Raw genomic sequence first — 20743 nt, 5'->3', positions numbered from 1 at the left:
TTGTTAAGTGACACATTGGATTTACAAACTGGTAGCTACCAAGTTAGCTGTGGTCACTCAGCCCAACAGCAGGGACCCAATGAGCCTGGGGAAGTGCCATTTTTGAAGGTGAAACAGTCTTTGGCAGTGATGAGCCATCACCAGCTGGGATTGGAGGAAGGGCTGCAGAGAAGATGGGGTGGGAGCTCTACTTGGTGAGCTCCAGTGGCCAGCATGGGGGCACAGGCTCATGGGCGGCAGATCGGCAGATCAGGCCTGTTTACCATGTGGAGGTGGGGTGGGCTGGAGGTTGGGACCAGGCCCAGGTGGGGGAGTAAGTGTAGAAACACACCCCTCCCACTTCATTTCACCACCTTCCCCACTGCACGGCCAGGCTGGTCTGCCTGGGGTTTCAAGCCTCCCTCAGGTCACAGCAGAAAGTCTCTCTCTCTATAACCCATGTGTCGAACAAGCACGACTCAAGAGATATAATCAAAGCACATTTGTTTTTGTCTGCTGGTGTCCTGTAAACATTTATTCTGTGGGTTGCCTTCCTCATTCCCTGAGTGGAAACTGTGACAGGCAGGCAATCAGGCAACTTGCTGCTCATGTTTAGACAATGCATTTTGTCATAAGCCCACAGTCTCAAGTTGGTAACTAGAGTGCCCATTCATGTGTAATTATAAACACCCTGGATGGCTGGAGGGGAGTGGTGCCCCTCTCCCAGCTGGTCTACCTTGGGTACAGCTGTGTACAGCATGGGGATGTGTGTGGCTTGCCTCTCTGCCTGGCATCTCTTCCTCCCCCTCTGGCTAGCACTGAGGTTCCTGATTCCTGCAGGGCCAGGACTCGGGGAAGTATCAGAGCAGAGGGCCCATCTCACTGTCCTGGCTTCCTGGTGCCCTCTGGGTGTTAGATGTTTAAAGCTGATTTATTTTCTGGTGGGTGCTTTCCAGAGAGCCCGAGTCCTCCCACTGCAGCTCCTGGGATGTGGCATATACTTTGTCCCTTCAGCTGGTGGCCTCCATTTCCTGGTTCTCAGGTGGGCCTCTCCACAGTCTCACTGTTGGAGCCCCAACTCCCGAGGGGCAGGATTCAAACTGGCTCCAGTCTGGCCTTGTGGTGGTCCAGCCAAGAGGGTAGCAAAGTGGATCCTCCCAAATGGAGCCCCTCTCTCCTCGCTGCCACAAGCTCTTTCTCTTCCTCGAGTGTGTGAATGTGTGTCGGTGCCAGGCTGTCTCCCTCTGCAGAGAACTCACTGGGGAGAAGGGCCAACACCTCCACATTTGACCCCCATGTGGGGTGGGGGTCTCAGAGCATAGCAGGAGCTCTCTCCAAAAATTTCTTCACAATCCTCTCTCCATCCTACTCCGGAAGCAGGCGTGAAGCCCCAAGAATCCTGAAAGTGGGCCCCAGGCCATCATCCCCTGGGTGAACTCCAGAGGTCTGGCACCTTGCTCTGGCCTCTCTGGTCCCCTGGTGTCCTGCGGGGAACTTCAGTTTTAATGTTCTGTTTCACTTTATTCATTCATTCTGTGGTCTATCAGATGGGAGCTGTGTGCCCAGCCCAGGGTATTTGGGAAAACCACACACACACACACACACACACACACACACACGCACATACACACACACACACACAGCCCAGTACCAGTAGAGTGCGGTGGGTGGTGTGTGTTAAGAGCTACTGGAGACCCAAGGAGGGAGGACTGATCCTCCTCGAGCCTTGCTACCCTCTTGAGTTCCCGTGGTGTCCGGTAACATGAAGGAGCTGGCGTTGTCTGACATCTGCACCCACCCCTGCAGGATGTTCGAGCTGACCTGCACTCTGCCTCTGGAGAAGGACCTGAAGATCACTCTCTATGACTATGACCTCCTCTCCAAGGACGAAAAGATTGGGGAGACGGTCATCGACCTGGAGAACAGGCTGCTGTCCAAGTTTGGGGCTCGTTGTGGGCTCCCACAGACCTACTGTGTGTAGGTGCACAGGAGCAGGCTGCTTCTCTGACAATCCCATTCCCTGAATACTGAGCACGTACTGTGTGCCAGCTCACCGGTGTTCTCTCACTCAGTCCAACTGGGTCTTGTGCCGACTCCACAGATAAGGAAACTGAGGCCCAGAGAAGTTATAGCTTATAAGTGGTGGGACTAGGATTTGAATCTGTTTGTCTGACTCTAAGAACCTTGCTCTTCATCATGTTGTTATGATCCCGTTCTCCTTAAGGACCTGTAGAGGGAAAGAGGAAAGGAGAGCTTGGAGAGGCAGATAGACAGTGGGACACATGGGCCCCAGCTGGACCCTGAGGGGATTTATGTTAGGTGAAGTCATGTGTGGACAGTCCCCGCCCACTTCCTACCAACTTGGCTCTTATTTGGGTCTGATTCTCTAAATGTGGAAATTGGAAACATCTAAGTTTCAATTCTGTGGGTATGTATTTGAACAAGTCCTGTTATCTACGGGCCTCAGTGTCTCTATCTGTAAAGTGGAGATCCCCAGTCATAGTGAACGACCAGATGGGGTGCCCACTGTAAAAGGGAAGGGTGGATGATGTTTTGCATGTGGGTACACAGGTCACTGCATGCCCCCTGCTCTCATCAATGTCCTGAAGCATCTCATCTTTGCCTTGTGTTTGGGCCTCAGCTCTGGACCGAACCAGTGGAGGGACCAGCTCCGCCCCTCCCAGCTCCTCCACCTGTTCTGCCAGCAGCACAGAGTCAAAGCCCCCGTGTACCAGGCAGACCGCGTGATGTTTCAGGATAAAGAATACACCATTGAAGAAATAGGTGAGCTGCCCCATGACCAGGAAACCTGTGGACTCTTCTCTGTCTCCTTCTCTCTTGTTGGCCCTCCCCTGTCATAAAGGGGCCAAATGGACACAACCCACACCAGCAGGGCGGCACAAATGGGCTTGGTACTCTGGGGATCAGTACTTACCTGTGATCCTGCTGTAAAAATAAGAGGTCAAGGTGGAGCCAAAGTCAGAGCTCAGTCCAATGCCAGGATGAGGCCCTTCTGAAGCAAGAGCAGGGGTGAGTCTGAAGCCATGGTCAGGGTCATGGTTAGGATCAGTCAGCTTCTGGCTTTGGGGAGTCAGACTTTGGTCTGAGTTTGGGGTACAGCGCACCTGAGAAACAGTTTTCTACCTGAGTCGTACTAGTCCATTTGTTCCTGATGGCCCATTCTGAGCTCCCACTCACAGATCCTGAACCTAAAGCATCCACAGGGCAGGCAGGAAGTCCTGCAGTCCCCACCTTGCCCCTGGGTCTGCCTAATGCTCGTGCCTGAGAATCCCACCACATGCTTCCTGCATGACGAGGTGCCCATAGGCCTGCATTGCCCACCCGGAGCAACTCAGACTCCCTGGTGGTGTGTATAGGCCCAGCTGGCCCCTCGCACCTGCTGGTTTCAGAGATGTCTGAAGTCAGAGCTGGTGCTGAGGTTAGAAAAGGGGAGCAGTGGCTTTGACTACTCCACCCCAAACCCCCTCCTTCTCGTTCTGTTTTGCTGACTCCCAGGTCACGGCTGAGCCAGCATTAGGCCCTGCCCCATTCTCTTTTCCTTAGAATGTGCATCTGTTTTAGGGGTGGTCTCATTTCCTTCTGCTAGTCTGTGAGCAGCGTTAGCCCAGGGGCCAGGGCTCATGGTCATACATTGGTAGGAAAGGAAAGCCAGAAAGCTAGAGTTGGTGAGGACTCACATTAGCCTGTTTTTGCAGATAAGGCTGTTGAGGCCTCGAGTGGTTAATGCCCAAAGTCACCCAGCCAGTTAGGAGCAGAGCCAGATTCCTGGACCCGTGGTCCTTCTGTGATGCCCTGCTGCTTCCTTAGTGACACCTATTCAAGGGGATAGGACAGGGTTGATGAATGAACGTGTGTGTGCGTGTGTGTGTGTGTACACGAGACTGAACATGGGCACACCTGAGTATACATACCTGTGTGTGTATGTGTGTGTAGATATGTAGACCCTCTGACCCCCAGTCAAGATGTCTCATGGGAGCTCCAAGTTTAAGTTGCTGGCTGGTTGGCCAGGCTTGTTAGGGTCAGAACCATCCCTGAGTCCTCACTCGGTCCAGCACCAGTCCCGGGTAGGGCGGAGCTCCCCCTGGAAAGCACGAGGGAGAGGGGAGTATTCATGACCAGTCATGTACCTTTCCTAAGTGAGTGTGTGGTCTCAGCCGCCCTGCTGACCAGCTGGATGACTGCTCTGTGCTTCATTTCTGTCATCTGTACAATGGGGATAATCGTGGCACTTACCTTCTAGGGTTATTATGAGGATTCAACCTGTTCTATCTGTGAAGAACAGTGCCTGGTTCCTGTTTATAAGTGTTTGCTGTTATTGCTATTATTTTAGATACTGCTACTAATAGAACAGCTTGCATGAACCAGAGAATAGCACTAAGAGCATGTAGATGCCCAATCTTGGAATAGAGGTTACTGAGGCTCAGAGTTTGGAGTAGTCAGGGAGGGAGGGCTTCTTGAAAGGGGTGGGTTTTGGAGGGCAGGCAGGATTTGAATGGGTGGGAAAGAGGAAGAAGAGCTTTATAGAAGAGGCTTGGTAGAAATGATGGTGATGGGGAATCTGGAGTTTAAGCCTGGAGCCCATGGACAGCGAGGTTTCCCCTATAGGGGGTGAGACGTAAGGACCAGAAGTATGTCTGGGCTTGGGTGAGGCTTTGGAGTTAGGGGCATCCCTAGGACTACTGGTTGCCCTATCTCTTGCTCACTCAGCCCCAGCAACGTTTCTGTCTTCTCTCTGCTGCAGAGGCTGGCAGGGTCCTGAACCCACACCTGGGCCCAGTGGAGGAGCGTCTGGCTTTGCACGTCCTCCAGCAGCAAGGCCTAGTCCCTGAGCATGTGGAGTCTCGGCCCCTCTACAGCCCCCTCCAGCCAGACATCGAGCAGGTAGGACATTAACCATCAGGCCCCAGAGTCCCCAACCTTAAGCTAGCATCACCCCAAGGACAACTTGGACATCACAGAGGCACCACCGGGGATCCCAGGATTTGGCCAGTCCCTTCTTGAGGGTGTTCCTCCTCAGTCTGAGTGGTTACCACTGTTGGCCTTCCAGGGCACCTCTTGGGCCTGGCCTCCTCTGGTTACCTGCAGGCCCTAGGGCCTGAAATGAGGCTGAGTTGCCTCCTTCATCCCCGTGTAGGCCAGACCTCTGATTTCCCATGAGTCATTCTGAAGCCTTGCTGCTTCAGCCTGGCCTCAGGGTGCCCTCCTGTATCATCAGTCAGTGACATCTCAGATGGCTGGCCCTGTGCTGGGCTGCCGTGGGGAGTTCAGACAGGGCGGCCAGCACCCTGTGACAGAATGGCAGAGCAGTTACAGAGAACAGTCATCAGGAGGGCCAAGGGTGTCCTGCCACGCTGGAGGGTGAGCAGAGGGACAGCAGGCCCAGGGTGGGTGAACTCAGGAGGAGAAAAAGGGTTTCAGGCAAAGAAGGGCGAGGCAGCCATGAAGGTGCCTTGGAGAACAGGAGAGGACCCCATCTCTCCTGTTTGGAACTGAGCTCTCCTCCCCTTGGTGTTGTGGCCACCAGCTCCTCAGAGGGACACAGCCCATGTCCAAATGTCAGCTCTTGCCTTCTCTAGCTCTGTGACCTGGAAGAATTTGCTGCAACTCCTGCTCCTTTTTCTCTAAGATGGGGGCAGAAAAAACACGTGGCCCGCGGAGATAGGGAGCTGAGGGGCGGCAGGTAGATGGGTTCCTGTTGTAGAAATCCTCGGAGCCTTTCTATGATGAAACAGGCTCTCTGACCCCCCAGGACTTTGAGCATGCCATCCCCTTGGCTGGAAATGCCCTCTCCCTTTTTCTATCGGGCACACTGAGTCTCAGCTCAGATAGCACCATCTCTGAGAAGCCTTCTCTGATCCTTGACTCCCCCCGCAGGCACAGACCCAAGTCATCAGACTGTGGGCCAGTGGGCTACCTTTGCAGTTGGCCCTGCGGTCCCACTTACGGCACCTCCCCTGTGAGGTGGTGAGCCTCTCCATGGCCGGGCCTGAATTTTCTCTGTCATGTGCCCCAAGAGCCGATGGTCATAGATGTTGGTTGAATGAGAAGGATGTGAGAGAACAGGGTCATGTCTCCTCAGGGGAAGCTGCAGATGTGGATTGACCTGTTTCCAAAGGCCCTGGGGCGCCCTGGACCTCCCTTCAACATTACTCCACGGAGAGCCAAAAGGTGACTTGCTCCAGCCACAGGCTTAGAGCTGAGCAGGGTGGTGGGATGGTCCCCACCAGCTTGGGTGGGACAAGGAGGTTGTGCTTGGGCTAGGCTTTGGACCACCCAGACCACAGGATCCCCGTCTTGTCCAGCCAGGCAAGCATCAAAGTCTTCTTGGGCGAGGTGGCTTCTTGGCTTCTCAGTCAAAGACCTCCCACCCATTGGTGGGAAATCCATGTGATTTGAATAATTCTTCTTCTCCACAGGTTTTTCCTGCGTTGTATTATTTGGAACACCAAGGACGTGATCCTGGATGACCTCAGCATCACAGGGGAAAAGATGAGCGACATTTATGTGAAAGGGTAGGGAGTCATCCTCCTGCCCACCTATCCCAGCTCCACGGTGGTGTCCATTGGGAAGGGGGCTCTGGTGTAGGGAGGGGGAGGAAAAGAAAGGAAGGAGGGTTTAAGGGTGTGACCTCTGCCTTTGGGGAGTTGTTTCCCGACTAGATTTCTTCTTCCACATTAATATTTGGGTTGAGGATGTCAGCCGAGAGAAAGTTTAAAATGTTTAAAAGCTTGTGGCATAGTTGGTACATCATGGAGATTTCTTGAGAATGATTTCTCCTTTATCATTTACCAAGTTCATTTACCTTCTTAATGCCTCATTTGCCTAAGCTGAGGATGCCTGTTGTGGTGGAAACCTTAACTGGAAATGTTCTCTAAAAATGTTTATGTCCAGTTGGATGGTTGGCTTTGAGGAACACAAGCAAAAGACGGATGTGCATTATCGGTCCCTGGGAGGCGAAGGCAGCTTTAACTGGAGGTTCATTTTCCCCTTTGACTACCTGCCAGCTGAGCAAGTCTGCACCGTCACCAAGAAGGTGAGTGTTGTTTCTGTTCCCAAAGGTGCTAGCTCCTGGGCTTTCTAATGTCAGCGTGATTGCACTACCAGCACTGGTATGTCATAGTCATACCCTACCCCACTGCCCACCACTGTTGGAACAAGCACTGCCATCATTGCAGAAAAATCATCACCATTGTCCCCTCACTGCCAGTGTCACATTCTCCATTGTCCCCTCACTGCCAGTGTCACATTCTCCATTGTCCCCTCACTTTCAGTGTCACATTCTCCATTGTCCCCTCACTGCCAGTGTCACATTCTCCATTGTCCCCTCACTTTCAGTGTCACATTCTCCATTGTCCCCTCGCTGCCAGTGTCATCACACCATTGTCCCCTCACTTTCAGTGTCACATTCTCCATTGTCCCCTCGCTGCCAGTGTCACCACACCATTGTCCCCTCACTGCCAACATCACCACACCATTGTCCCCTCACTGCCAATGTCACATTCTCCATTGTCCCCTCACTGCCAGCGTCACCACTACCACTGTCCCCATCACTCATGAGATTGCCACAGCTTCTCCCACTGCTCCATTTCTGCCAAAGCCACCACCATCATCTTCACCATCCCTCTACTTCTTCCACTCTCACCATCATTGCCATTGCTGGCTTTGCTGCCATCCCACAACCACCCCACACTGGTGCCACAACCATCATATGTAGCTAAGTCCAAATCCTAAAACCACTGCCTTTCTCCAAATCCTAGCTAAACCAAGCAGGAGGAAGGGTCATGGGGTCCTGGTGGGAAACCAGTATGGCCATCATCGGGGCAGTGGGGCAGACCTTGTTCAAGCATATCAAACTCCCGGCCCGCGGGCTGCAAGTTTGACATGCTTGCTGTAGAGCTTCCCAAGGGGTGCCTACCTGGCTTTTGGATTGGGTTGTCCATAGGATTGGGTGTTGCTTAGCTGGGTTCCTCCTGCTACCTAGTTTCTTACGTTTCCCCATCTGGTGCCTGTGGTTATTGTCCAAGCTGGACAGGCACTAGGGAGTGACTACCTTTCCAGGCCTCAAAGTTTTTGTCCTTTTCTCTCCACCTCCCTTCTCTCACCCCAGACTGAAGGCACCCGGGAGAGCTGTCAGCATCAGCCAGAGGGAGGGGTGGGTTCAGGACCTCTGCTCTTTGTGTCTCAGCATCTTCCAGTGGAAGTCTCATCTGGGCTTTCTTCTTGAAATAGAAGTAAAGAGTTGTCCCCTCACTCCTTCCTGGTGGCTCTACACCTGCCCTTAGCCAGCAGACCCAGAGCACAGTGAGGAGGGTGCTGTGGGCAGTGAGGGCCTCGCGGCCAGGCTGACTGGAGGTGGAGGGCACCTAGAATCAAGGTTATCTCCTATTCGACATAGTAAATACCTCTCTGGTATTTCGGTTCTGCTGGTCCGATTTCCTTCCGGAGGTAGCTCGAGGCTTCAAGCTGCAAAGGTTCTCTGAGTCCCCTTTCTTTCCTGAGTGGTTGAGTGGCTTAAAGAAGGGAAATAATAATGTACCTCAGCCGACTTGTTTTCCTAATTCTCTTCATTACGTCCCTTCCACGTGACCCCCTCGCGACTCGATACACAAGATTGTATGCGTTCTAGAGAAACCAGAATGTGCTGTGGAGCACTCTGAAGCCGTCCAACAGAAGAAAATACGGGTTAAACAAGGTTAAATGAATTCTTTCACCCAGAGATTGCTGCATAGTGCCTGCCAGAAAGTAGAATGTAGCTACAGCCCTGGTTCTGTGCAGGCAAGGAAGGCCTAGCCCAGTGGTTGGCAAACTGCGGCTTGCGAGCCACATGCGGCTCACGAGCCGCAGTTTGCCGCTCTGTTGACTAATGAGTTTGCCGACCACTGATCTAGACTCTCAATTCCAATAATTACAGGCTGTTGTTGTTCCTTGTGATTAAGCCCCTATCCCAGTGGTCAGCAAACTCATTAGTCAACAGAGCCGCAGTTTGCCGACCACTGGCCTAGCCTGTGTGTAGCTTTGATCTTGTTAGCCTTTGCTCAGTGTGCTTGTCTATCACAAGATGTTTCCATAACAAAGCAAATGCTGCCTTTGGTGGGGAGGGCTCTAAACCAAGCAAACAGTTTGCTATGGACAGACGGAGTGGGGGCTGGGAATGGGGAAGGGAGGGCTGAGGCATCCTGCTCACCAGCTCTGATGCTCACCAAGCTCTAAAAGGGGCTAGGCGTGGGTGGGAAACCGAGGCTGAGACACAATCGGCCTGCTCAAATGAGAGGCGGGACAACCCCTTTGTTGCGACAGGTGGGGATGTAAACAGGAAGCAGAGGCTTCTGCATTTTCTACAAAGTAGGAGGAGAGAGAATCTCCTGGTACTGTGGCAGGTGACTTGAGACAAATGGAAAAGGCTGGAAGTAGCTATTATGCTGAGGGAGAGGAAGAGGGAGAGAGAGGGAGAAAGAGAGCAGGAGAGGGAGAGAGAACAGGCTCTTTGCTGGTATGGAGAAGGATTACCAGGAAGTTCTGAGGGCCCAGCTGGGTTGCTAGTTAAGAATTTGAGGTGGGTCTATTCTGACCATGATGGGGTTTCATCCGTGAATTACAGGCACCCGCAAGGAAGAGGAGAGAGTTGGGTGGACCCCCGGTGGCATAGCCTGAGCTAGCCCTGAGAGGATGAGAGGCCCATGGGGACTGCGGGGTAGAGAGGAGGAAGGGGAATGGGGAGTCCAGAAGAGGCATGAGTGCGGAAGGCTGGAGAACGGGATTCCGTGTGGTGTGGGCTCCCGGAGAGGGTGGCTGGAGGAGGTTGAGAAACAGAGTCCACGGGATTCTGAGGTCATCCAGGGAGTGAGGGAGAACTGGCTTGATCCAGGCAGAGCCAGCGGTCCTTCTGTGGAAAAACGGCCCTGGGAGGAAAGTGGAGCGTGCACACAGTGGGGCACCAAGGAGCCGGTCTGGGCTAAAGGACCGAGTCTCGGGGTGGGTTTGTGTGGGGGCCCTGAGCAGCCTCTGGGCTCCTCGGTCATGCCGCAGAGCCAGCCCTCTGCCGAGGGGTTCAGGGCCTCTGGCAGGCAGGCCCTCCAGGGACCCCATTAACCAGACGAGACTGTCGTAAAGTACAAGGTCTCCTTTCATCCGGCTGCTTTGAACCACCGCTGGTCGCCCTGGCCGGCTCCCCACCTGGAGCCCAGCACACCCACCGGGGCCTGCCTGCGCGTCAGGCACCCACCCTGCAAATAAACAGCTAGTAAAAGGGCCCAGACCGGGAGCGTAATGAGCGCCTGGGACCTGGGGGGCCATTCCCCAGGCTGGAGCCCCAGCCCAGCTGCTCCCACCAGGGGCTGTTTGAACCTCTGGCTCATTACTGAGCCCATAAACCAGGCCGGCCGGAGGAATGGAGGCTGCTGGCGGCCTGTGCAGGCAGGCCTGCGGTGCTGGCCATAAAAGCCCCGCCAGAGGAGGCAGGCACCTGCAGGAGGGCCGGGGCCCGGAAAAGGGGGAGGTACCAGACAGGGGCTGGGGGGCAAGAGCCCAGCCCCTTCACCGTGTCAGGCAGCAGTCCAGATGGAGGCCGGGTGCTTTGCAAGGTGACCATTGCTCAGGTCATGGTTCCGGTTTAGGGACTCTGTGGGTTTGCATGGCTTGGGGTGGCCACATAGCAGGCACGGACCTGACTGGGCAGTGAGGCTGTGTATACGAGGCATCTGGCCAGACAAACCACGTGTGGTCAGCAGTGCTCCCCAACTCCCTATGGAGTCTGTCTCTCCGAGACTCAGTCTAGGCCCCTGCCATGACCTGCAGCGTGGTCAGAATGTTTCCTGTCCTTGCCACTGTTCGGGAGAAGCTACAATGAGAGGACAGGACAGGCATGAGCAGGAAAGCCCCAGTGGCAGTCCTTTGGGTTGAGTGTGTCTGGACCCAAGGTAAACCCAGGCCTTGGCATGCCTAGTCTCCATCCTTCAGTGGCTTGGTGAGGCCTCTTGGGAAGAAACCCAAGATGACACTGTTTTAAGCTGCCTGGTGCAAGGGAGGTGGGATGGGGAGCGCAGGAAGCCGGGGAACTTGCCAGCACCAGGGGCTTTGTTTTACCCCAGAACAGGCTCTCAGGGGCTGAAGGTGGGTGGGTTGGCATGGTGGGGAAGGAGCTGGGGTCACTGCCCCCCAGTGTCAGCTCCTTACAGCAGTGTGTCAGAGGTGGGGTGGGGTACCTTAAGTTCCCAGCCAGCCCACTCTGTCCCAAGGATCACAAGGGCAGAGCAGGATTTCGAGGTGCAAATTGGATTCTGAAACCTGACTGCCTGGTGTGGACCCTGGTCGCCACTTCCCAGGGGTATGACTCACATGGTACCTGCTCTGGTTTCCTTAGCACCGAGGCGTGTCTCCCTTCTAGGTTATTGGAAAGATAGATGAGTTCATAGTGGTAAAGGGCTGGTGCATAAGAAGTGCAATATTACTATTATTATTATTAGCTGTCAGATCTTGGGCAAATGCTTAACTTCTCCAAGCCTCTGTTTCATCATCTGTAAAATGGGAGTGAGAACATCAAATCAGAGAATTGGGAGTATCCAAGGAGCCACCTGTGTGAAGGGAGCCTGCACAGTACCCTCCTGAACCTGAACCCTGCTCTTTGGGGTCTCAAGAGTTTTCCTGCCAGAACCTGGCTCTGGCAAGTCCCTAAGGGATGCCCGACCCCACTGCCTCCTCCAGGCAGCCGTCCAGGCTGGAACGGAACCAGCCTCTCTCTAATCTCTCTTTTCACTTCCTTCTCTGCTCCTCTGCTGGGCCAGGATGCTTTCTGGAGGCTGGACAAGACTGAGAGCAAAATCCCAGCGCGGGTAGTATTCCAGATCTGGGACAACGACAAGTTCTCCTTTGACGACTTTCTGGGTGAGCGCTGCTTCTCAGCACCGTTCTGTACATTGGGGGCGACCCCAGAGCCCCCACTGTGTGTGTGTGTGTGTGTGTGTGTGTGTGTGTGTGTGTGTGTGTGCCATTCTTGGCTGGCTGGCAGGAGGTGCACCTACTTTCTGCCCCCAGGGAGCTCAGAGTCCCTGGTCCCTGGTGCTGAGTGAGATCCATGATGCAGAGCAGTGCCAGTGTGGTCAGCAGGGTGGTCTAGTAGCAGAGATGGCATTGACACTGCGCCACATTGGATGGTAGGACTCAGGCAAGGAAGAGAGGAAAACACAGGCTGAGGCAGTGCAGACATATGCTGGCCATCGCTGGCTGGCTGGCCGGCCTCAGGCTTGACAGAATGCCTTTCACCCCTCCCCTGTCCCACCTCTCAGTCTAGATGCAGACTGAGCCCAACCAGCGAGGGGCTCAAGACACTCTTCACCCTTGTGCCTGAGTGATGACCAAATGAGTGAACATGTCTCCATCCCCCAGGCCGCAGACAGGATTCTGATGGGGCAGAAGTGTGCTGAACCCTGACCTGGGAAGTAGGGAGCACAGGGCCGAAGGCGTGAGATTTGGGGGGAGGAACACGGCCTTGTATGGGGCCAACAGACTGGACTGTAACAGCCCCATCACAACTATAAAAGTTAACCAGGAAAGTGTGGTCTCCCCATACAATGGTATATTACTCAGCCATAGAAAGAGTGAAATGCTGATGCATGCTACAGCATGGATGGACCTTGAAAACATGCTAAGTGACACATATTTTATGATTCCATTGATAAGAAATGTCCACAATAGGAAATTCTACATGGCTCATCATTGTCAGGCTTGGAAGGAGGGGGAATGGGGAATGACTGCTAATGGGTGTGCTATTTCTTTTAGGGGTGATCAATTTTGAATTAAAATGACTACAATAAAAACAATTTAAAATTGATGGATGATAGATGTAGACAATGAATGGATTCGTGCATAGTAAGATGAATAGTTGAGCTCTTTTAAGGCGAGTCAGTGGGTAGGTTAGTGGGCATATGGATTCGTGAGTAGATGGATGGGAAACTGTATGGATGGAATAAGAGGGCATGGATAGGGAGCTGGAGTTTGAGAGATCTGACTCATGGCTAAGCCCATGGATGGAGGTTGAGGAAGTAACTATGAGTTTTTGTGGAACCTGCCCCGCCCGTGGGTGGGACTTGCTGCCAGTGACTGAGAAACCCTTGGTTAAGGAACCCCTCCTTGCCACAGGCTCCTTGCAGCTGGATCTCAACCGCATGCCCAAGCCCGCCAAGACGGCGGAGAAGTGCTCCCTGGACCTGCTGGATGACACTTTCCACCCGGAGTGGTTCGTGTCCCTTTTTGAACAGAAAACAGTGAAGGGCTGGTGGCCCTGTGTGGCAGAGGAGGGTGAGAAGAAGATATTAGCGGTAAGTCTGCTCCCCACTAGCCAGTGGGGGCACCAGAGCGTATGTGCGCTGCCCCCCTCTCTTGTCCTTCCTCTCCCTGTTTTCCAAGGCGCCAGCCGGCTTCCCTTTTCAGTTCCCAGCCTTCCTCCCCTTGAGGCTCACATACCAGGGAAGCCTATTTAAATCTAAAGATGCGCTTAGCTCCCTCGGACCCTGTTTGTGCTCCGGCTCCTGGGTTTTCACAGTGATCTGTGTGCTGGGACCCCTCTGGCCTGGGCTCCTGTAGAGGACAAGGGGCCTGCCTTGCTCACTTGAGCAGGACCCTACAAGGGACCTTCCTTGTCCTACTGTTCTTACCCAGAGGTCTGCTCAGGGGTGTGACAGGGGACTGTGAACTGTCCTTCCTCTGCAGAGGAAGTGAATCCCTGACACTTTATTTGGAAGTGTAGGCAGTCAGCCAACTCCTAATGTGACCCTTGAAATAAAATACCCTTGTTGTATAATGAATCATAACAATTCACAAGAAATAATGAACACCTCAAAAAAAAAAAAATGAGCAAAGGGCATGCATAGGTAATGCACAAAAGAAGCACAGATGGGTGTTAAACGTTTGAAAAGGTTGACTCCCCATCGTATTTAAATAAAGGCATATTTTAAAATGTGAAAGCTTTTTGCCTATTAAATTAGGATTTAAAACCAGAAATGCTCACTTCTGGTGAAGATGCAGACAGGCTCCTCGCTTACTTCTGCTGGGGTGCTCATGGTTCTACCATGTGTGGGAGGAATTCGGTAACATACAGCAAGAGATTTAACAATATTTATGCCTTTGTCCTCTGACATCCCACTTCTAAAAATCTCTCCAGAAGAAATAACCAGCTAAAATGAAAAAAAAAAAAAAAAAAAAAAAAGGTTCTGGGGTATTTGCTGCAGCATTATTTATAGTACCGCACAGTCGGAAACAAGCTAAATGAACCAAAATAAGTAGTTTACGAAACAAATTATGGCCAACCATCCCATAGAATGTCTTACAGCCATTACGAAGCAAGCTTTAAAGAATATGTAATTATACAGTAAAACAGAATATATTTCTAAGTGAAAGAAGCAAGCCGTAGAAGTATGTATACACAGTGTGGTAGTTCATACACTTGCAGAGAACACCAGCTCTGCTGCGTAACAATGTTAACAGTGCGTGTCTCCACACAGTGGATGTACGGCTGACATTCTCTTTTGTCTGCACAGGCAGACCTCAGAGATATTGTGGATTTTGTTCCAAATAACCACAATCAAACCAGCCACATGGATCTTTTGGTTTCCCAGTACATATGAAAGCTATGTGTATACTATCTTGTAGTCTGTTAAGTGTGCATAGCATTATGTCTATAAAAACAATGTACATACCTTATTTTAACAATACGTGATTGCTAAAAAACACTAAACATCATTTGAGCCTTTAGTGAGTCGCAATCTTTTTTGCTGGTGGAGGGTCTAACCTTCAATTTGTAAAAAATGCAGTATCTGCAAAGCGCAGTAAGCAAAGCACAATGAAACAAGGTGTGCCTGTGTATTTCTGTCGTTTTTAAATGCTCTACAAGGAGCAGTTACTGCTTTTGTGATCAGATCAACCCAATAGAACTAAAAAATTCAATAAAGTGGCTCTACAATTGTCCTGGGGTCCAGTCCTTGTCTTACCTACATCATAGGCCCCTACATCAAAGGCTCCTCTCCCAGCCATTGGGCAGAGCCTCTGTCCCTCTGTCTCCACAGGGCAAACTGGAGATGACCTTGGAGATCGTAGCAGAGAGTGAGCATGAGGAGCGACCTGCTGGCCAGGGCCGGGATGAGCCCAACATGAACCCCAAACTCGAGGACCCAAAGTTAGTGCCAAGCCCCTGATCCCTGATGCCCAGGGGAGCTGGGAGGTGTAGCCACCATCTAGGAGGCATCTATTGCAGAGGTCATGAAACATTTAAAAAGGTCACAATGCTCACAAGGCCCAGAGAGGGCCACACAGTGTTAGGGGGCAGGTGACATATGTCATTCCAGGAACACTGGGCTCCTCAGCTAGTTCCGGAAGCAGGCACAATTGGGTAGCTGTTGGTTGTGTGCTGAGCAAGCTGTCATGTGGCATGTACATGTTGTGTTATGGAACCTTCTCTGCTGGGTTGTTATTATCATCTCATTTTACAGGTGAGGAAACAGTCTTAGCAAAGTTGAGTAAGGAAAATGGTGAGGCTGGAATTCTCCCACTTGATCTGATTGGCTCTGGAGCCTGATCAAGGTTTTTCCCTTGACCAAACTGTCTTCCATGGCTCTCTTGGTGTCAGTGTGGCTTTCAAACAGTCTGTCAGCCTTCATTTTCCCATCTGTGAAATGGGGCACCAGTCCTTGTCTTCCCTACCTCATAGGCCCCTAAGTGGATATAAACACCTTGAAGGCAGTTACTGGGGGCTGAAAGACTACGGCTGGGGGAGGTGGTGTCAGAGCTACGTTTGCTAGGTCCTTCCCTGTGGCCTGTTTGGCTCAAGTCAGACTTAGCAGAGACAGCCCACTTTATCACCATGCTGCTCCAAGTGCCACGGGGCTGGCAGAGTGGGGAGAGCCATCCTGGGATGGCTGGGATCTGGCTGGAAAGACAAGAGAGGCCCAGGAGATCCAGTGGCGTGTAGTTAAAAGGCCATTATTGTGACACAAAATCCTGCAAGCTCATTGAGTTGTGAGGCTGACCTTGGGGCAGGTTTTGAAGTTCTTGGTTATGAGAGAAACTCAGCTGCCTGGGTTCACTTCCCGTGGACCGGCCATGTGTCTCTAGGCAGGTGGCTTGGCTTATCTGGGGCTCATTGGGCCATAGCTCACTTAATGTGACAGTCCCTTGAGGTTCCTCCCAGCTCCCAAATCTCCAGTCTTTTAAGTCCTGGGTTGGGAAGGAAAGAGGGTGGCAGGGAAGGTGTCCTGGACAGAGTGGCAGAGAAGGGGCCCCTGAGGGTGTATAGGGTTTAGTGGCACCAAGAAGAGGAGGGCAGCATGGTGGGGCTCACACTATAGCAAAGGCTTGGAGGACAGGGGAGTGCAGGTGAGTTGGGGCAGGGAGTGGGGTCTCAAGGCTGGGCGGGTCCTGGGAGCTGACTGTGGAGGGTCAGGGTGGTTTGGGAGCAGGACTTGGAGAAAGCAGCCATGGTAGGTCTGCCTGCTGACCTCTGGGATCTCACTTCCAGGCGCCCTGACACCTCCTTCCTCTGGTTCACCTCCCCGTACAAGACTATGAAGTTCATCCTGTGGCGGCGGTTCCGGTGCGCCATCATCCTCTTCATCATTCTCTTCATCCTCCTGCTGTTCTTGGGCATCTTCGTCTACGCCTTCCCGGTGAGCAGGCCTGGCAGGGGAGGCACAGGCCCTGTCTTGGAGGAGCTCCTGGTCTGATATGGGGGGCATAGCTCTTGACTTCCAGCAGAGCCTGGTCTCAGGGAGAGTCGGTCCTTGTCCTCAAAGAGCCCCAGTCTGATGGAGAGACACAGCCTCTTTCCTTGCAGAGCCCACGGTCTGATGAGGGAGACATGACCCCTACTCTGGGAGTTCCCAGTCTGGTAGACAAAGTCCTACCCTTAGGGACCTCTGAATCCAAAAGGGGAAACAGTTCGTGCTGTCGATGGGGAGACATAGCTGTCCTCAGCAAGCCCCTGGGTTGGTAGGAGAGCCCCTGGGTAGGGGGAGTGAGGGGAACCTTCCTGAGGAGGGTGTGGGACTGGGTCAGGAAGGGATGGTGTAGATGGCAGAACAGAGGAGGAGGTCCCTCTGTTTGTGTGGGTGGCACCTGCTGAGGTCCAGAGGAAAGGAGGACCTGGGGCCAGCAGAGAGTCTCAGCGTCCACTTGAGCACCATGACACAGTGTGTCCCACCTCCTGCTGAGGGTAGGCCTGGGGGAAGATGTGTGTGGACAGACAGGAGGTGGCCCTCTCACTTGGTACAGTGCACATTGGGGGTCCCTTTCACCTGGTGAGAAGCCAGCTGTTGCCCCCCAGCTCCATGGGGCCCTGCACAAAAGAGGAGGATCTGGGGCTGTATTCTTGGTCTTGGCTTCCCTGGTCCTCACAGCTCTTTAGGGGAACCCTGAAGATGCTCCAGCTCCCTACCCTGTCTCCCCAATATCTCTGGAACTTGAAACTTTGAAGGAACCACAGCATTACCAGGCTGATGCCTGACTTTTAATATTCTTCAAACTATTTTAAACTTTTATAAATGAAAATTTCAAACTGATATGAAAATAGGATGGCATAATCAACTCCATATCACCCTGATTTTTTGTTGTTGTTTTTTAATCCTCATCTGAAGATATTTTTTTCATTGCTTTTTAGAGAGAGTGGAAGGGAGGGAGGGAGAGGGAGAGGGAGAGGGAGAGGGAGAGGGAGAGGGAGAGGGAGAGAGAGAGACATTGATAAGAGAGACAAACATCAGTTGGTTGCAGGGTATTGAACCTGCAGCCAGATGTGTGGCCTTGACCGGTAATCAAACCCTAGACCCTTTGGTGTGCTGGCTGACGCTCTAACCACTGAGCTATGCTGGCCAGGGCCATGTCACCCTGATTTGAATGGCAAAGAAGGAGACACCCAGAGAAGGGAAGGGACTGGCTCAGGGCTGCAGGGCAGTCTGTGCATGGCTCCTAATGCAGGGACACTGTAGGTCTCAGTTTGGTCAACTGCAGTATGCCCACAGCGGGCAGTCTGCTCTGGGAATTACTTGCCTGTGTGCATTTTGCTTTGTGAATCCTGCAGGAGGAGGAGGTGTGTGGAGAGCTCTCTCCTGCAGTGACTGGCGAGAGCCCATGCACCAGCAGGTTTTCCATGTGTGAGAATGTAATTTAAAGTTATTTATATATTTAAAAGGCTAATATGCAAAGTGTCCCTTGGGAGTTCTACCAGGAGACTGGGAGTTCGATTGCTTGCTATGATGTTCGCTGACCACCAGGGGCCGGCACAGAATGAAGGAAGGCCCTGGCCGGCAGCCAGAAGGCGCCCCCCCCCCCCCCCCACATCAGCCCTGATTGCCGGCTAGGCCTAGGGACCCTACCCGTGCACGCATTTTGTGCACTGGGCCTCTAGTTTCTTTATAACGTTGATGTGATGCCGGAGGAACTTAACTCTTGTTTCTATCAGTCAGCTTATGGTAAAAATTGGTTTTGTTATATGTCACTTCACTTAAAGTGTTAGAACCTGTTGACGATGTTGAGTGAGGACTTACTATATTAGCAGCTTGCACCTCTTGTAGTTAAAACCACAAAGCCATCCCTTCGGTCTCTTACATGGACTGTGGAGAACAGCAGAGGGAACTGTCTGGGCCTAAGTGACAAAGGAGGGTCTAGGTCCAGAAATTCAGGGTCCTCCCATCGGCATAAGGATGGGCGGGTTGGACCAGGTCAGCTCTGACCTGCTGTGCTAGCATAGTGGTTAGGGGAGCCCTTTCACCTTCCTTGGGGGGCTTCACATCAAGTCAGTGTCCTCCTGAAGAGCTAAGGGGAGGGCAGGGGCAGGGCCAGAGTGACATCCCCACTACCCTTTCTGTGCCTAGTGCCTGCCCCTGGCCAGCCAGGCCCTTCCCTGTGAGGCACTTGGGCAGCAGTCCAGGCCTTCAGGGTCTGGAGAAGGCGCCCTGCTGCCTGGCTGGGGGAGGAGAGAAGATTTCCAGTCACTTCCAGCCCGTGCTCCTTCCTGGTCCCTGGAGCAGCCTTAACCCTGGGCCCTGTGGGCAGAGCAGAGGGGCACTTTGCCACTAGCCCTGGTCAGAACCCTCCCCTGTCTCCGAGGCCCTCAGCAGTGGCCATCACCTTCCTTTGAGTTCTTCTGAAAATTGTCCTCTTTAAAACACCAACTTCACCATCCCTCTCCCAGGGCTGGCACATCGGGGGGCAAATCGTAGGTGAGAGATCCAGGGCTGGAGGGGCAGCCCGGGCCTGAGGCTGCAGACTGGTTTTGTGGACAGGCCTTTGCTACAACCTGGGCAAGTCCTGCTGCTCTCCGGCCAAGTTGCCCCATCACCTGGTGGCCCAAGACCTTCACCTGGCTTTTTGGCCTTGCGGGGCGGGCAGAGGGCCTGGTAGAGGGGACTACGTCGAGGGGCTGGTCCCTCCAGTTGGTCTAGTCTCCCACCCTCTTGGAAGTTCCCCTGGGAGGGGGACAGGGAGGGCAGCCTGTCTGGTTCCTCCTGTTGCCCCCAGCCAGCGGGAGCAGGGCCAGCGTGGGGAGGCAGCGGATCTGGCGGGAAGGCTTTGTTTCCAGAGCTGGCTTTCCCGGGCCGGCGCTGGGGAACATACTGTCCCAATTAGGAGCCCTGTGTTGTGTTGTATGTGTTTTCATGGTCTGGGGGGAGGAGTGGGGCAGGAGATTCATTTCAGTCCTACAGCAGCCAGGGTCTAATCAGGGGTGACCCATCCCAGGTGCTGGCCTGCATCGCGGGTCATCCCTGTACACCCAGCCCCCCAACTCTCGCTCTCTCTACTTTCTGGACAGGAGCGTGGTGGCCAGTGAGTCCTGGGTCCATGTGGGAGGGGGAGAGGATCATGGCCATGCCTTCAGGCCACCTGTCTGACGAAGAGGCCAGGGCAGGCCCTGGTGGTCAGAATCCGCATGGCTGTGGTTGGAACATGAGAGTGGGCCCTGGGTTGATGGGGGAGAAGACAGAGCAATTCTGGCAACTATGCCCTCCCTCCCCCAACTGGGAGGGTTCCAGAAGAGTTTCAGGAAGGTCTGGGCTTGTGTGATTGGCAAGGGCACCAGGAGGGTGGTGTTGAGCTGAGTAAGGGGTAAGGGTGCTGAGGGCAGAGTGCAGGTAGGTGATTGAGTAGATGAGCCTCCTTTTCCTGCTCCGTCCCTGCATGGGCCTGAGAACCTGGGTGTTTAAGTCCTGAGACCCTGCAGCTGTCATCATGCATCCCTGCCTCTTCTCTCCTCTAGAATTATGCTGCCATGAAGCTGGTGAAGCCCTTCAGCTGAGGACTTCCTGGCCCAGGACAGCCTGCTTCCTCTGCCCAGCTCAGTTGAGCTCCTTCAGACCTCCAGGCCTGCCCATCCTGCCAGGGTTGGCAGACAGACAGGTGGACTGGCACATGCTCCAAGAGTTGGTAACATCGAGCCCTGAGATCACCCACTTTCATCATTTCTTCCTCCCCCAGTTCGACCCTTTTTGGATCAGCCCATGTGCATTTCAGTATAAAATGGTTGGAACCTCAAAGCTGTGTTGGTGTGTGTATCTCTTTAGAACCTGAATGGGTGTGACTGTGTAGGGCATGTGTCTGCATGGGCGGGGTGGGAGTGGAGTATGTGACATCTCTGGCTCAGCCTTTTTAGTGGAACTGTGAATCCTTTGGCAAGACTGCTTGGGGGCAGGGTGGGCTTTGAGTCTTAAAGACCCAGTGTGTTCTGTGTCTCCAGGACTTTCCGCCTCCCCCTCCTTCCTCACTCAGG

At 53.2% G+C, this 20743-nt stretch overlaps 1 protein-coding gene across 7 annotated transcripts in view; it reads left to right on the top strand.

Moving 5' to 3' along the window:
• The window catches only part of DYSF (dysferlin), a 208304-nt gene extending 187796 nt beyond the window's left edge, over nucleotides 1-20508 (top strand). For 6 of the 7 annotated variants that reach the window (XM_080683296.1, XM_080683294.1, XM_080683295.1 and 3 more), the window contains 11 exons: nucleotides 1786-1956; nucleotides 2621-2763; nucleotides 4742-4881; nucleotides 6080-6168; nucleotides 6417-6512; nucleotides 6892-7033; nucleotides 11781-11880; nucleotides 13135-13313; nucleotides 15057-15166; nucleotides 16505-16652; nucleotides 20234-20508. In XM_080683296.1, coding sequence (XP_080539422.1) covers nucleotides 1786-1956; nucleotides 2621-2763; nucleotides 4742-4881; nucleotides 6080-6168; nucleotides 6417-6512; nucleotides 6892-7033; nucleotides 11781-11880; nucleotides 13135-13313; nucleotides 15057-15166; nucleotides 16505-16652; nucleotides 20234-20272 — 1357 coding nt within the window. In that variant the 3' untranslated portion in view covers nucleotides 20273-20508. The remainder of the gene's footprint in view (nucleotides 1-1785; nucleotides 1957-2620; nucleotides 2764-4741; nucleotides 4882-6079; nucleotides 6169-6416; nucleotides 6513-6891; nucleotides 7034-11780; nucleotides 11881-13134; nucleotides 13314-15056; nucleotides 15167-16504; nucleotides 16653-20233) is intronic. The other variant, XR_013961376.1, reaches the window with a different exon arrangement.
• The last annotated feature ends 235 nt before the right edge of the window (nucleotides 20509-20743 follow it).

This window comes from Plecotus auritus (genome assembly GCF_963455305.1).
Source record: "Plecotus auritus genome assembly, chromosome: 8".
NCBI classification, from domain to species: domain Eukaryota; kingdom Metazoa; phylum Chordata; class Mammalia; order Chiroptera; family Vespertilionidae; genus Plecotus; species Plecotus auritus.
The sequence above is the reverse complement of the archived record's forward strand: the minus strand, read 5'-3'. Positions and strand labels throughout refer to the sequence as shown.